The 16,477-nt window shown below is 36.2% G+C and overlaps 3 protein-coding genes across 3 annotated transcripts; 2 read left to right on the forward strand and 1 right to left on the reverse strand.

The window, feature by feature from the left end:
* Nucleotides 1-1,709: 1,709 nt before the first annotated feature.
* On the forward strand, nucleotides 1,710-5,505 carry LOC121252746 (probable polyol transporter 4). The gene is made up of 2 exons (XM_041152530.1): nucleotides 1,710-2,152; nucleotides 3,551-5,505. The coding sequence occupies exons 1-2, from the start codon at nucleotides 1,930-1,932 to the stop codon at nucleotides 4,921-4,923; spliced, it is 1,596 nt and encodes a 531-aa protein (XP_041008464.1). The 5' UTR covers nucleotides 1,710-1,929; the 3' UTR covers nucleotides 4,924-5,505.
* Nucleotides 5,506-7,122: 1,617 nt separating this feature from the next.
* LOC121253054 (clathrin light chain 1) lies at nucleotides 7,123-11,112 on the forward strand. Its single transcript, XM_041152951.1, has 3 exons — nucleotides 7,123-7,550; nucleotides 10,045-10,198; nucleotides 10,311-11,112. Exons 1-3 carry the CDS (start codon nucleotides 7,255-7,257, stop codon nucleotides 10,806-10,808), a joined length of 948 nt encoding a protein of 315 aa, XP_041008885.1. The 5' UTR covers nucleotides 7,123-7,254; the 3' UTR covers nucleotides 10,809-11,112.
* A 451-nt stretch (nucleotides 11,113-11,563) lies between these two features.
* On the reverse strand, nucleotides 11,564-13,342 carry LOC121253055 (expansin-B3). The gene is made up of 4 exons (XM_041152952.1): nucleotides 13,013-13,342; nucleotides 12,547-12,856; nucleotides 12,233-12,362; nucleotides 11,564-11,927 (listed from the first exon to the last, which is right to left on the reverse strand). The coding sequence occupies exons 1-4, from the start codon at nucleotides 13,170-13,172 to the stop codon at nucleotides 11,727-11,729; spliced, it is 801 nt and encodes a 266-aa protein (XP_041008886.1). The 5' UTR covers nucleotides 13,173-13,342; the 3' UTR covers nucleotides 11,564-11,726.
* Nucleotides 13,343-16,477: the final 3,135 nt, after the last annotated feature.

A 16,477-nucleotide genomic window follows, 5' to 3' on the forward strand; every position in this document is an offset into this window, starting at 1 on the left:
ACCCTCTGCCATGATGAAGCTTGAAGGTTGAAGATGGCGATCTACTGAAGAGGTAGTCACTAGGGATCACTCTCTAATACCAACTGTAACACTTTGATATTCTGTAATGTATTTAGCTAGGGTTTATGGATGACTATAAATGGTTATCTCCATAGAGGGGAGTACCTCCAACAATTAGAGAGAATGAAGGAATGATCTAAAATAACAACTTTGATAAAGTTTCAGCATAATTCGACGTGCACGGGACGCTGCCCTCTAATAGGGTCTAACACTAGGGAATAACAAACTAGATTCCCTTCTAGAACATCCAAGCAATAACATATACTGACTGAAAATTGGGACTAGATCTTAGGCTCATGGACTCTTACATAACACTGGACTCAATGTTTATTAATCAGAATGAGGCTTAAGTGACAGCCCATACGTCACAACCTAACATAACTAGACCTAACCCAGCCTACTACACAAGCCCATTATTAACCCTAACACCAACATTCCTTCGAACTCCTCTTTCATTCGCGTCCTCCAACCCTAATGTTGATGGAAGTGTGACAACCTCTCGTGTCCTTAGTAAGAAATTTTTGTGTGCGCGCAAGTACTCTTCTAGAATTGTCAAAAATGGAGAGGCCGGAATGGAAAAAAAAAAAAATGTGAGGAAGTACAAAAATATTGAGAGCTGATTCATAAGCCTTCGCGTTGTTTGATAGTGATGATGCCTTACTATAAATGGGATCGCATTGCAACGTTTGTTTATTTCTTTTACCCATATGTATATTTGTTTGGGAAAAATATTGGGAACCCCACCTAACACATAGGATCATATGATATTAATATTTTATGGAAAATGATATTTGATTTTCTCAAATTTACCGTTTAAAGTTATTGTTCGAATATTTTATTTAATTTATTTTAATGATTAAAAAAATAATTATTAAAAAAATTGTATATTTTTATTTTATTTTTTATTAATGATTACATATGTTTAAAAAAATTCAAAATTAAATGAAAAATAAAAATAAAAAATAAAAATTGTTTACAATAACGATACACCCAACCTTATCCTATTGATTAAAAAACTATTGAAAACTACCATTCCTAAATATCTTGTAGCTTTAAGTTTAGGTCCGTTTGGATATGCAGTTGGTCTCATTCCATCTCATTTAATCTTATCTAATTTCATCTGATTAATATCTAAAAACTATTTAATTTTTTTTCGTATTTTTTCATCTAATTATTATAATTTCCTTAGACTTTTATATAAAATATAAAAAAAATTTAACTGTTTTAAATTTCAAAATATAAAAATTCTATTAAAAAATTATATTTTAACAATATTTTAATTTTATAATATTTTTATCTAATATTTTTTTATCATATTTTAAAATTTAATAAAAATCTTAATTCAAATTATTTAATTACCATTTACAAATCAACCTTTTATTATTCAGGAATTTGTCATCTCGATTCATATTTTACTATCGAAACGAGTGCTTAACCTCGAGAAAATACAGTTCAAAGAAAAAACTTCAGAATATAAATATACTAGAATCTCCAAGTTTCCTGAAAAAAGCAAGGAAGAAAAAGCCGATTGGCTAGTAAAATAATCATTGAAAAAATTTCCATATTTTACTCCCCATGACCACAGCTGTTACCTTGAAAGGACAATTGGAGCTTTCTGACGTGAGAGGTCGAAGTTTGTGACGCAGACCATTGGCATACGTAAATGACCGAGGATGTGGGGTTGCTTGTGTGACAAAAAGAAAGGCCCCACTTGCCGAGTCTTCTCCTTCCCTCTGCCCTCTTTCAGATCTAAAACCCAATACATGCTTAGGCTCAGATAGTTTATCAGTCAAACTCCTCCCCCCCCCCCCCCCCCCAAAAAAAAAAAAAAACTTCTGGGCTGTCTTGTTTTCTGTTTTTTCAACTGAGATGGCGTTGGTGGGTGTCCAAGAAAATGGGAATGGAGAGATGGGGTTTTCAGGTATTCCATTGGGGACAAAGAATAAATACAGAAGGATGGACTCAGAGCTCCCCGAAGCGTCTGATGATGCTTCACACCATCATCATCAAGAGGGAAGGAGTAAGAATACAAGGAAATATGTTTTTGCCTGTGCCGTCTTTGCTTCTCTCAACTCTGTTCTTCTCGGCTATGGTATATTTTTTTATCTGTCAGCCTTTGAGTGGTTGTTGTTGTTGTTGTTGTTTTTCAGCTATTAATCTAGTCAAAATGTTTCCTTCAACAATTTAATGTATCGAAGATTTTTGAAACCTTGCTGTTGCTCTTAATCGGATGGGCTCTCTACCTATATCTTTTCAATTTGGATGAAGAATGAATTCCATTTGTGGAGAGCACCCATAAGTATCTGTACTTTATGATTGATTTGATTTGATTTTTATTTAGAGATCGGGAAAAAACAAGTGAAGCTCTTTATCCGCTTTTTTAGATTAGCAGGGAAAAGAAACCTCGGTATCCTATGACCGACAATTCAAACACAAACTCTTGTATGATTCCAACGTTTATGTCTAGTTTTTTGCCTTTTTTCCAATCATCCGTGGGAATTCCGATTTTTATTTCATATATATGGTTTTTTTTACTAGGGTCAGAACCGACATGTTAAGGAACACAGTTATCATGAACTGAATGGATTCTTTTGTTACTTTGATGGGTCATTGTTTGAGTTAAACATTAATGGTACATATAAAAATGCAAACTTTTGGTTTTGTAGATGAGGGTAACTAGTCACTAGTGGAAAGCCACCTAACCTTACTTTTCATTTTTCATTTATGTGCGCCTCCTGGAATTTTATCGTACATCTTTAGTCTCAGCATCGAGGTACATCAGGAGCAGAAGTTGTTGAGAAAAGTTCTGCTCCCTCTCTCTCTCTCTCTCTCTCTCCTGGGCAATACACATCGACAAAAGAAAACTGCAATCTCATATTTTACTTTCGAAAATTTAACTAGATTAATTTGCAAACCTAGTTTTGATTTTAAGATCTTCGATCTGTTTCACATTACTCTGCGATAGCTAAACTCAGATTTAAATGGAAAGTTTCCATACGGGGAAACTGTTAAATTCTAGTGCTTTATTTTTGGATCATTCTAGAAGGCATATCATTTGACAATTCAATTTAACTGAATCAATAAAAACTTTTTTTTTCTTTTTTTAATTTTCGAATTTTTAGAAGAAAAGTCTGTTAGATGAGTTATTTTTATTTAAGAAAAGACAGAAATTAAAATTATTCCATAAGTGAAAATGGGTTGTCAACTGGTATGCTAACTACTATCTCTCTTTCTTTTCCAGTAATAGAAAAACACATGTTGGCTGCTCTTGTTCACTAATCTACCTCAACATTTGACATGGCTGTTGTCTTCTTTGTTGTGTTAATAATCCATTACAACGAACTCCTGTTCCAATCATCATAGTGGTGAAAAATGAACTATCAAGATCCTTTGTTCTATTAATGAGCCAGCTTCTATGTATATCATGTATGTTTATACTGTCCTACTCTAATAATGATCAATTGTCATTTTTGGTGTTTACAATATGTAGATGTAGGGGTCATGAGTGGAGCAATTATATTTATACAAGAAGATCTGAAGATAACTGAGGTGCAAGAAGAAGTACTTGTCGGGATTTTGAGCATTGTTTCGCTTTTTGGAAGTTTAGCTGGTGGTAGAACATCAGATGTTATTGGTAGAAAATGGACAATGGCTTTAGCAGCTGTTGTCTTCCAAGCCGGTGCTGCTGTAATGACTCTTGCTCATTCATTTGAAGTACTAATGATCGGAAGACTCCTGGCTGGGATTGGAATTGGCTTTGGAGTCATGATTGCTCCTGTTTATATTGTTGAAATATCGCCCACCGTTGCTAGAGGCGCACTAACCTCATTCCCTGAGATTTTTATAAACTTAGGAATCCTACTTGGCTATGTCTCAAACTACATGTTTTCTGGACTTCCAGCACACATAAATTGGAGAATAATGCTTGGTGTGGGAATTCTGCCCTCGGTGTTCATTGGGCTTGCACTCTTCGTAATTCCCGAGTCACCAAGGTGGTTGGTGATGCAGAACCGAGTTGATGAAGCAAGATTAGTGTTGTTAAAAACTAATGAGGATGAGAGAGAGGTGGAGGAGAGACTTGCCGAAATACAACTTGCTGCTGGAAATCCTAATGTAGACAAGTCCGAAGAGAAAGCTGTTTGGCGTGAACTGTTGAGCCCTTCTCCTTCACTTCGCCGGATGCTGGTCACTGGTTTTGGAATCCAGTGTTTCCAACAGATCACGGGAATTGACGCAACTGTGTATTACAGTCCTGAAATCTTCAAAGAAGCTGGGGTCAAGGGGAACTCAAATCTCCTTGCTGCTACTGTCGCTGTTGGTGTTACAAAGACCGTTTTTATATTGGTTGCTATTAGTTGTATTGACAAACTTGGCAGGAAGCCCTTGCTCTATGTGAGCACAATTGGAATGACTATTTGTTTGTTCAGTTTGGGAATATCTCTATCTCTACTTGGGAAAGGACAGATTGGAGTTGCCTTGTCAATTCTGTCTGTCTGTGGTAATGTAGCTTTCTTTTCTGTGGGAATCGGCCCTGTTTGCTGGGTTTTGACATCTGAAATCTTCCCTTTAAGACTCCGTGCTCAAGCAGCTGCCCTTGGGGCAGTGGGTAATAGGGTGTGCAGTGGACTGGTTGCCATGTCTTTCCTCTCTGTATCAAATGCAATTACAGTGGCTGGAACCTTTTTCACCTTCTCTGCTATTTCAGCTCTTTCTGTTCTCTTTGTCTATAAGCTTGTTCCTGAAACTAAAGGCAAATCATTGGAGCAGATTGAGTTGCTATTTCAGAACGAACATGGATGGCAAGGAAGTGAAGTGGAGCTGGAAGATGTGGAGCATCTTGTGCAGAAAGAAATGACTGGTTAAAGGGGTGTTTACAAAACGACCCAAAATCTTCCTGGTCCTATGACTAGTTGGTTTGAATGAGGCTGCCTAACAGCTTTCAAGGGATTAGAATTTGCATATGGCTACTGGATTTAGTCTTGCAGAATGTGGGGTTTTCAAAATGAAAATTTCTACTTTTCATCCCCTACACCACGCACCATGTGATTTGTCATTTTTACCATTTTATTTAAATACACATATATTGATGTATAAACATGTGTGCTTAAATAGAAGGACGAAAATGACAAATCACATATTGGTATGTGGTGTAGGGATGATGAGTAGCATTTCTCGAAGATCCAGTCTCTCTCTGTTAGCAACCAAAGAGAGAAAATACAAAGTGGTTTTGGATTTATCATCCTTGTTGTACTGAGGAGAGCAAACTGTTGCTTATCTGAGCTGTTCATCTACTTTTATTGGATTGGATTACGTCTAGAACAATTGACATAATTGTATAAGCATTGAAGTTGTAAGCAATCCTGATATTGTTGCCTTCATTTCTACTTGTAATTTTCTGAGATGATTCTTTTAATAGAAGTGTACCATCCAAGCTATGGAGTTATCTATATTCTTTGCAAACAATGTTCAATCAAGAACTTGTAAGCCCTATTTGGTCTTATTCTAAAGGGGTGGAGTATTCCTTCTAAACCTGGAAAAAAGAAAAAAAATGCAGTTTGTTCGATGGTGTCGCCCAAATGTAGGTCGGTATAAACTAAACTCAGATGGCAGTAGTAGACGAAATCTGGGTGCAGCAGGGGCAGGGGGTCTTATTCGTGATTCCAATGGTAAGTTGGTAACAGCTTTTTCAGTTCCAATAGGACAAGGTACTAGTTCCTTTGCAGAATTTATGGGTGTTTTTCATGGCCTAAAAATAGCAGAAGATCTGGGTATTAATGATTTAGACCTGGAGCTTGATTCCATTACTATTGTGAACTGGTTGCGTAAATCAGTATGTGGACTATGGTATGTTGAAGATTTCTGGGAGGAGCTGCAAGAGATGATGAATGAAATGGTTATAACTATATCACACGTGTATAGAGAAGGGAATGGCCAAGCAGACATGTTGGCGAGAATGGCTTCGGAGGGCTGCAATTCAAAGTGGAATTCTTTTGCAGAGCTGCCATGGAGATTGCGGGGTCTTCTAAAAACAGATAAGCTTGGTTTGCCTCATATCCGGAATGCTTAATTTAAATATGGATGCGGCTATGCCTTGACCTTGGTGCTGTAGAGTTCATTGGTTGTTGGTTTATTTCGTTGGTATTCTTTGTTAATTTTTCCGTGGAAAGTTTTGTAACCACGTGTTCTGAAGATTTATCAGTAAAGCTTGGAGGTCCTGTCCTCCTTCTACCCAAAAAAAAAAAAAAAAAATTGTCTTATTTGGTTTCGTTTGATTTCTAAACTCATCTCAACTCATCATTATAAATTTTTTAAGTTTCAATATAAAATATAATAAAGAATTCAATTTTTTCAAATCTCAAACTAATAATAATATTAAAAAATAATATTTTAACAATATTTTATCATTTTAACTCAATTCAATTCAGTTTAACATCCAAACGCAGTCTTGATAAAAAATATAAATGGCCAAAAAAAACCTTTCGAGAAAGAGTTTTAGCATCATGAAACACAGTACAAGGTGAAACAGTAGACAATAGTTTCAACAATATTACTATTAAGGTTCCGTTTGATTTCAAGATTTAGTTGAGATCAACTTAATTCAGTATAATTTTAAATTGAGTCTAACAGTTAAATATTCAACTTTCAAATTATTAAATTCATCTTAATTTAAAACATTTTTACACGTGAAATTTATAATTTTTTTAATTCAATATATTCTCATAAATAGTACTAAACTCATATTAATATCTAAATATATCTAAACTCATTTTATATATATTTTTAATCAACTCTTTATTGTTCATAGAGAACGTAGCCCAACATGCAAAGACAGCCTAAACAAGTTCAAACTCGAATCATGCGTAGAAGAAATTTCTTTAAAGAGATAGAAGACGAAGATGATTGTGAAGATGTAAAACGTGCATTTAATTTATTATCGTGAAATTTCTTTAAAATTTTTTTAAAAAAATATCGTCAGTCCACGTCACAGATTTATTTCCCAGTCAACAAATGTAATAAACAAGTGTTTGTTTGGAATTCAATCCATCTGCCTTCAATCTGGTTCCTACAAAACAAACAACGCCCTCCCTGAACACGCCGTTAATTCCTTTGGCCTTTGAACTCAGACAACGACAAACTAACCATTCGACTCCCACTTCCCCCCAATACACAGACACAGAGCCAGAGAGCTCAGAAATGGCGTCCTTCGACGACAACGACGACGGTTACGTTGGCTACGAATACGCTGGGGAACCACCGCCTATTTCCTCCGATGACCTGAACACCGACCATCACGACAGCTCCAATGGTTACAACGACGACGTTTACGGGATCCCTGCTCCAACCGACCCGGACTACGGTTCTCCCTTCCAGTCCGCTTCTATTGGAGATGATGACGTTGATGATGGCGGGCCTTTTGTTCCGGACGGCCCCGTTTTGCCACCGCCTGAGGCGATGCGCGAGGAAGGGTCCAAGCTGCGCGAGTGGAGGCGGTGAGTGTTTAAAAATCCGGTTGAGTTTTCGGCTATGACGTGAAAAAAAGAAGAAAAACTATGCTTGATTTATGACTGCATAGCTGGGTTTCAATAGGTTAGCTAATTATGAATTGTGATTTATGAATGAATTTGTTAACTGGGTTTTCACTGATTGATGATTGTTATGAATGAATTTGTTATTGTTCATTAGGAAATTGAGATGGTTGAGATCTGAGCAGTTCCTATAACCTAAAACATTAGTATTTATGCATGTTTCTTTACATCGATTATAATAATCATTTTGTTACTTTTGTTGTGATTTATATGATTCAATTGCAATAACAATTATTGAGTAGACTTGAAATCGATTGTTTTATTCTGTTTTTTGGTATAATTACACCAACCTTCCTCAAGGTTAGAGGAAATATTATAATGAACTTACCTTTTCTATTTTCCCGAAAATAACACTTTGGCCCTAAGATGAGGCTTTGGATAACACTTTTCTATTTCATCATCTAACCAGTTTGGTTAGCAACCATAAGATGAGGCTTTGGATGGAATGTTAAGTTTCAGATGAAGACATGAATCAAGCTTGAAAATGGAACTCGAGATGGGGCAGAGAGACTTGGAAACTGAGAAAAATGCTTTTATGAAAATGACTGAATTAATTAATTACAAAGGAGGGCTCTGTATTTATATACAAGTTGGAAATGGTCTGTAATTGAGATATTCATCCCATAGTGTCTTGAACGAACTGAAGTACTCAGTGATCGTCAAAGAACCTTGAGTAATGGAACTTAGAGATTTTTCAAGATGAAAAACTCTAGGACCATCACTTCTCAAATATTTGGTTTTCAATTCATTCCATAGATCGACAGCAGAGGCAACATAAAGCAGGCTATTTCTTATTTCTTTCGATATAGAATTCATGAGCCAAGAAAGTACCAAATTATTGGCTCACAGCCAAGCAGTGTGAAGAACACTTGATCAGCAGGAGCAAGAATCGATCCATCGATGAATGCGACTTTGTTCTTGATGGTTAATGTAATGGTAATCGATCGTCGATCGACTCCACGCGATGTAATTATCACCAGCAAATATTTCCGCAACAAGCAGCGCACCAGGATTATCACTTGGATGCAAATGGTATGGACTAGAAGAATCGTCCAAAGGATTTCGACGAGAATTAGAGGAGTGAACAGAGAGATCATCGTCAGAGGAACTCATTTCTGGAAATTTCCAAGAAATGTAAGAGAAATTTCTGGAGATTACAAAGATTTCAGAGCAAAAACTTTGTAATCGTGGCAAGAATGTAAAGTTGCGGAAGCAGAGAATGTTCTCAATCTGATACCATGTTAAGTTTTAGATGAAGACATGAATCAAGCTTGAAAATGGAACTCGAGATGAAGCAGAGAGACTTGGAAACTGAGAAAATTGCTTTTATGAAATTGACTGAATTAATTAATTTCAAAATAGGGCTCTGTATTTATATACAAGTACCAGAAGAAAATAAACTAACTGACTGACTAACTAACTCTCTTCTTCTTTCATTTTAACACGTGCTGCTTTAGACTTCAATTCCATTTGTTCAATCTTGGATGCTATGCTCCAACATGGAAAGTCAACTTGGGAAAAGAATACTTTGTATTGCTTGTAAAGGCACGTGAGTGGTTGTAAAGGTTTACATATTGTATGGATCACATTTTTTAAGGGGCAGAGTATAGTTTCTGAAAATAGGAGATAAGCCCTTGATATTTTCCTAAACCTCGGGGGAGGGGCTAATATAATTTGTATCTATTGTGTTGTTTTTTAAGCATGAGATTATATGGATTAGTGCAAAATTCATGGTAGGCTTTCCCTTTGACGAGTATATATTTACATTCTAGACAACTTTTTAGGTTTATTAAATTTATTATTTTTGAAACTTCTTAATAAGTTTCTCTAGAGACAGCCAACATCATACCAAGCAATATGTTTGTTTAAGCTTCTTTGTTAGAGTTTGCACTGATTGAAAGAAAATCTTAATTTGGCACTACCAAGGAGGGATGATGGTTGGTGAGTGGCGAAGCTACCCTGGGAGCCAAAGTACTCCCTCTGGAATGGACTTGTGAGTTTATGAAATTGTATTCTGCTACCGAGGGATGGATGGTGGTATGTCTGCTCAGGGTAGCATTTCAATTCAGGTCTTTGGCTAGATTTCCACTTTTCTCTACCTTTTTCTCTCTTATATAATGAGCATGTGGAAAATAGTATTTAGGGTTAGCCAAGAGCTGATTACATGGAAAGCTCGCATTCACCTAAGAACCGGTACCAGACCGAACCCACCGGTTTGGTTGGTTCAACTGGTTTTCTGGTTTTTTTTACACCCCTATTCACCTGGTACATGTCTTTAGCCAACGACACAAGGAAGTCTGCCAAGTGTTTGCATGAGTTTATATGGATGTTTCACTATCATATTTAGCGCTAGCCTACTTACTGGTACATTTTAAAGCCCTTGACATTACTGGTGCAGTCAAAATGCCATCCATCTCGAAGAAAAGGAAAAGAGAGAAAAGGAGTTGCGAAATCAAATTATTGAAGAAGCTGAAGAGTATAAACAATCCTTTTATGAGAAAAGGAGATTGAATTGTGAAACAAATAAGACTAACAATAGAGAAAGGGAGAAGGTACCAGTTTCAAATGTTATTATTTTCCCTTTTTCCCTCTGGCCCTACTCTCTCTCTCACATCACTTTCTGTGCTTTATATCTAATATAAATGGACTTGATATTTTGCATAGCTTTACTTGGCTGACCAAGAGAAGTTCTACAAAGAAGCCCACAAGCATCACTGGAAAGCAATAGCAGAGCTCATTCCACATGAGGTCCCTAACATTGAGAAGAAGCGAGGGAAAAAAGATGCTGACAAGAAGCCTTCAGTTATTGTCATTCAGGGTCCAAAGCCCGGGAAACCCACTGATCTTTCAAGATTGCGGCAGATTCTCTCCAAGCTAAAACAAAATCCTCCCCCACACATGATGCCTCCCCCACCCACGCCCGTCAAAGATGGTAAGAACCCGAAGGAAGGGAAGGATGCCAAGAATGGGAAAAGTCCCACGCCAACTACAACAGAGGCTGCTGGAGGAAATGCATCTGCTTCACTTGCAAAAGATGCTGCAGCTAATGTTGCTTCTGACCCTTCCAAACCAGAGGCTGCTGCAGCTGCTGAAGGTGAGCAGGCTGCTGCAGCTGTGGAGGCTGATCAAGTTGCTGAAACCGATCCAGCCCCTGCTAAGTGATGACACCACATATTTTCTTTTATTATTAACATCTTCTTTGTTCACTTAAATCAATGTAGTTTCTCTGCTTCGCATTTGTGAGGTTGAAATAAGAACGACCATCTGTAGATGCAGTAGAGTCTGTCAGATGGCTGTGGAGGGTTTTCTTCCTAACCCTTATTTTTTCCAAGATTAGGTAACATGCAATTTTTTGCCTCTCTCCACTTGCTTTGGCATTCTTTATCTAGCCATATAATCTCTCCCAATTTACACCTGTACTTTATAGGTTTGTGGATTTGCTTTGGATGCATTCTATTGTCTTTAATTGCTTGCCATTTTCTCAGCATTAGACATTCCAGGTCATTATATTTACTGGACAAAGTTTTCCTCCAAACTAGATTAGAGGAAATTAAATTTTCATTTGTCCTTTTAGCATGTGAAAGTCCTATTTTTTTTAATAGGAACGACGATATTAATCCACTGATCGGTCTAGCATCAAGCTAGCTGTGTCGTTAGCTCACTTGGAGAGCGCGCATGGCTTTTAACAGTTTGGTCCTCCTTTATGCACTGATCATGTGCTTTTTAATATTTTTTCAGCTAATTAACATACTGAAACATTGACGAAATATGCATTGAACGGTGCAGATTCATTAAAAATTACAGGACCCATAAACCTAGCTACAACCCCAACATATAATACAGCACGCTCTCCCCCTCCTTTGGAGAGGGCTGCATTTTCATGGTTACCCAAAGCAAAAGTAGTGACAAATCAGAAAGAGTTAAAAAGAAAAGAAACTTTCTTTTCTTTTGAAAAAATAAAAGAATAAAACTAAGATTATGTATATCGAAGTAGAACAACGTCTACTTTTTGCGATTGGCCATGTAGAGAAGAGAAGCCATTTTGGGAAGAAAAACAAGTGCTAAAGAAAGTAGCAGAGATTAGGTTAAGAACTTGAGGCTAGAGGCTGTGTAAGTGGCTTTAGGTGCCCAATTGGTGGGGATGATATTTGTGGCAGAGAGAGTTGTTCCTGTTGTTTGTGTTGTTACCCTTACAGAAAATGGCCCTTTCAAGGGTCCCTTATTAAGGCACCAGTTTGCACCCCAAAGATGTGTCATCTCTTCCCAATCTGTAGAACTTGCCTGCCAACATTAACATTACATGAATAACTTAATTTAATTGATTATGTGATAAGTTTCTACTTATAATAATGTATTTGGCATGCAATTATTAGCAAAGTACTGTTAATAAATTGGTATATATTTTCTATCAAAATATTGCAATATTTAGTGATATATATATATATATATATTAAAGAAATTAGTGATGTGCACTTTTGTAGATGGTGGATTAATACATATATATATATATATATATATATTGGAAATTAAGAGAGTAAAAAATGGTGGAAATTAAAAAGATTGAAGAAAAGAAAAAGAGTGCGTACATGTTTAATTTGCACTGATCCGATGTCTCCATCTCCATCCGCAAAGAGCACGAGAATTGATAGCCAGTAATCTGATGAACCTTCATTTACCTGGAAGGTAACGCTTTTTCCATGATACTTGCATGGTGTACTGTAGTTACCAGACGGAAATGAACAAATGGGTTAATAAAATCAATTTACTTCATGGGATTAAAAAAAAAAATGAAAATCATTTATAATATGGGTCGCCTGCAGGCAAAAGGTGACAAAAAAAAAAAAAAAACAAAACACAAACAGTTAAAGATAAAGAAGACGACTCGCATATATGTACGTACCGTCGGTAAACAATTGGGAGCACACCTCGGTTCCGAAGCTGACCACCCTCCCCAGACACGGCCATGTGGCCGAAGGCGGCGCCACTGAGGTCGAAGTGGGTGCGGCCAATGGCGCAGTAGCCTCCGTTGGGGCACTCGTCCGTCACAATTACGGTCACTGCGCGTCTGGAGCATATGCTCTTGTCTAGGCACTTCACCTTAAAGCAAGACCCACATCCTGCACCATTCCTGTACAGCGCCGGGCTCACTGCAGTAACCCTGGCCCTCATCGGCTTCATGTTCACTAAGGTACCGTACCCGCATGCCCCACCTGCAAAAAGCAACATCCTTGCTCAATCATATGACTTTATACGTACATCGATTTTCCAAGCCAATTCAAGCAAAACAAGCAATGCGGGAGGGAATCAATTAACTATCAATTCGGAAAACGAAAATGGGGTTGGGTGAGGGGGGAATAGTGACATACCGTTGCTGCCATCGCCTTCCGGGCTGCCGTACCAGGTGGCGGTGGCTGGGTACCAATGTACGTCTAATGCAGGCTTCTGAGGGTGAGCCCGAGACCCAACCAAACACTTGAACAACAACAAAACCAACGGCAGGCTGCGAAAGCCAAAGCGGCGTGACATTGTGTCTGGCGGCGGCGGCAACAATACCCAACTCCTCAGGTCTCAGCTCACAATGACCGCTTGCACGAAGCACAAAGCCTGATACAAGCAGTTGGCAGATGACCGGAGTGAGCTCTGCCGACGTTGGTTTTTGCTGGGTGAAAGCGCTTTAAAGGTATAGGTTGGTGGGAAGGATAAGAATTTCTCTCTATATATATAGGATGTCGAGAGAGCGGGAAGGTTTATGTTGGAGGCATTACGTTTACGAGGCTGTTGTTAGCTTTATTTACGGGAATGCCAGCGAGGGGGTTCCATGGACGGTTAAGCCGTTAATTCCGCACGACCGTACGTCTTTGTTTGTGCCCACAAGGCTAAGGATGTTTTGGTCATTTAAAAAAAACCGTTGGTTATTTATATTTTTATTGTTTTTTTTTATCCTTTTAGTTTTGTTAATCCTCATCTCCAAACATCACACATCATTTTTTTTTGCCTAAACTAATTGATTTCTTCTATTTACCACCCATACACCACACATTTGGTAAGATAAAAAAATAAAAAATAAAAATTATGTATAGTGTGGTATGAGAATGATAAGTAGAATTTTTCTTCTATTTTAATCATCCAAAGAAAACGGTCTCCATGCTGGGCTGTAAATGAGTAGTCTTAAATTTTGTTTGTGTACTAGAAATGCTTTAGTAATAAAACTATTTAAAAAAAAGTAAATTCATAAACGTGACTTTGATTGTAAAGTTATTTTTATTATAAAAATTAAATCTAATTTATCACATGAAATTACATCAGCTTGTAAGTTAAATATTATGAAATCTTTTTGTGATTGTAACACTTTTCTTTACATATACTATATTGGAGTTTAGTTCATTAAGTAAATAAATTAGTTAGTAAACACTAATATTGGCTAAATGTTGAAAGAGTAAAACTCGTAAAAATTCTAACAAATCAATTTAAATCAGTATAAGTTTGACTCGGTTCGATCTAATCTAATAGTGCACTATGTAATGCATATTTATGTTATATGTACTTTATGTTTGGTGTATTTTATATAATTAGTTAATTATCTATTATTAGTTTAATTATAGTTTCTTATATAATATATTTTAGTTACAAGCCAACGTAGAAGACACGAACGCCGTTCACACTATTGTCACAAAAAGATTTGATTTGTAAGATATCAAATTTTAAAATTCTCTTAATATGGTTGGTGTGTAAAATTTGTGTGCAGGATTTAGCTGCTTTTATTGACCCATATTACATTTATTTAGGATAGAAGTCATATACCAACAATTTCTTATTTCTTTTCTTCTTTGCAAACAAAAAAGATGTTGATTACCATAATGAATGGAAAATTCAACTCGAGTCTCGACTCTCCACCAATTTTGAAGGTTTTTTTTAATTAAGAATTGTTACAGATATAAAAAGATTATATAAAATAAATTAATAAACTGACGTAGTTTCATGTGATTCGTTAGATCTATTTTATAATAAAAATAACTTACAATGAGACGTACTACATCAAGCCATTTTAATTGCTTTACTTTTATATAATTCTTTTATAGCTAAAGTATTTTTATTCTTAATTAGTTTGTCTACTAGGTTTAATAACATGTGATTAGCATGGTTGCCATGGGTGGAAGAATCTGTGCCTGTCTCCATTCAAACATGTTCGTTCATTAAGGTTGCCATCCCTTAATTACTTGAAGCCAACATTAATTTTACCAAAAAACAAAAACACACTAATAAAAAACATACCATTCACATGGGTACAAATATAAAAGCTCTAGTTTTAAGTAAACAATACTAACTAGCTACTTGAAGGGTACTTAATTAGTGCTCTTGAAAGAAGATTTTAGTTCATTTATACTATCCTTTCTTTTGACTCTTGAAGAACTTGAATTATTGAAAATGAAAATGGTAGATGAGATGAGATATCTCATATAATCATTTCAATTTTTTCAAACTTCCAAACAAAATTATAATAAATAATTCAATTTTTATAAATCTTAAAATAAAAGTAATATTAAAAAATTATATTCTGATAATATTTTATTCAACTTTCAACTTCTATCTCATCCTATCTGTATAACCAAATGAAGCATAAAAACAGAAAATGAGACACCAAGACCTAAAAGGTTCCTTAAGAAAAGATAGTAAGCATTCAAAGATAATATTGGTAGTAAAACTGCATGCAATCCCTCTTTTTGTTAATGTGTGCCTGCGTTATTGTTCCATATATTTTATACAGCATGCAGTCCTTTTATATATATATATATATATATATGAGTGTTCAGAATTATGAATAAGAAGCTCAAGAAAGTCTACTTTGATCCTTTAAAATTTGTTTCTTTACCTTTCCCTTTCTTGTTTTGAGGGATAAGTTGTCAAGAAGGAGATTCATGGGCCACTACAACATATTAGCCTATTTGCTATTACGTGCAGTCGCCAGAAGAAACCAAAAGCAGTGGCAAAAGCTCATTTACTACTTGTTTGTGTCGCCGACAAATCATCGAAAATACCGTGTTATAATTTTTTTTTTATTGGCACCAACTGTCTGTGTCAAAATTAGTCTGCAATGCTCGAGGAGGATAAGCAAATAGGCAGTAAACCTTCAGAAATGTAGTAAGTAATAGCGACAAAGCACATTCTGTGAGAAGACAGATAATCCTTCTATTTCCTAGGTGTCACCATCATCATTCTTTTGTTCATCTCAATTGAAATATGTCTCAACATCATGGATTTACATCAAACATGATGTCAAACATTTGACATGAATACAAGCCTCAGAAATGGAGCCTTTTGGACCAGCTTCGTTTTTCACATAATGCTTGAATTTGCCCAATACATCCAACTCTCGAATGGATACATTCACCTATATTGTATTGGACATGCAAGTAATCTATCATGCAATGGATAAATGGCTAGGTGTACCATTACCTAAAAAAGAAATTAAGCAGAGAAAAATATCATCTCAAGCTTGCAAAGAATGATAGCGATTTAACCCTCAAGAAGCTTTAACACATCCAAGGACAGTGTTTGTGCCCTCAATTCCCTGAAAAAGGGGCTAAATTCTGTCAAAACCAAGTGTATCTCTTGTCTCAAGTATGCACCAATGGCCACAAGAAGTATTTGTAAGAAAATATTGACACTCGTGACTTCTGATACCTATCATTTTGCAATCACTAATACTAACATACAGAAAAGTACTTGAAGCAAACCCATCAGAAATTTCACAGCAGCCAAACACTCACAAAACCTTTTTCCTTTCATCCCCTTCAAATGTGTAATATACATATAAGAATAAAAATGATCAT

The sequence above is a fragment of the Juglans microcarpa x Juglans regia genome, chromosome 2S (assembly GCF_004785595.1).
Source record: "Juglans microcarpa x Juglans regia isolate MS1-56 chromosome 2S, Jm3101_v1.0, whole genome shotgun sequence".
NCBI lineage: Eukaryota > Viridiplantae > Streptophyta > Magnoliopsida > Fagales > Juglandaceae > Juglans > Juglans microcarpa x Juglans regia.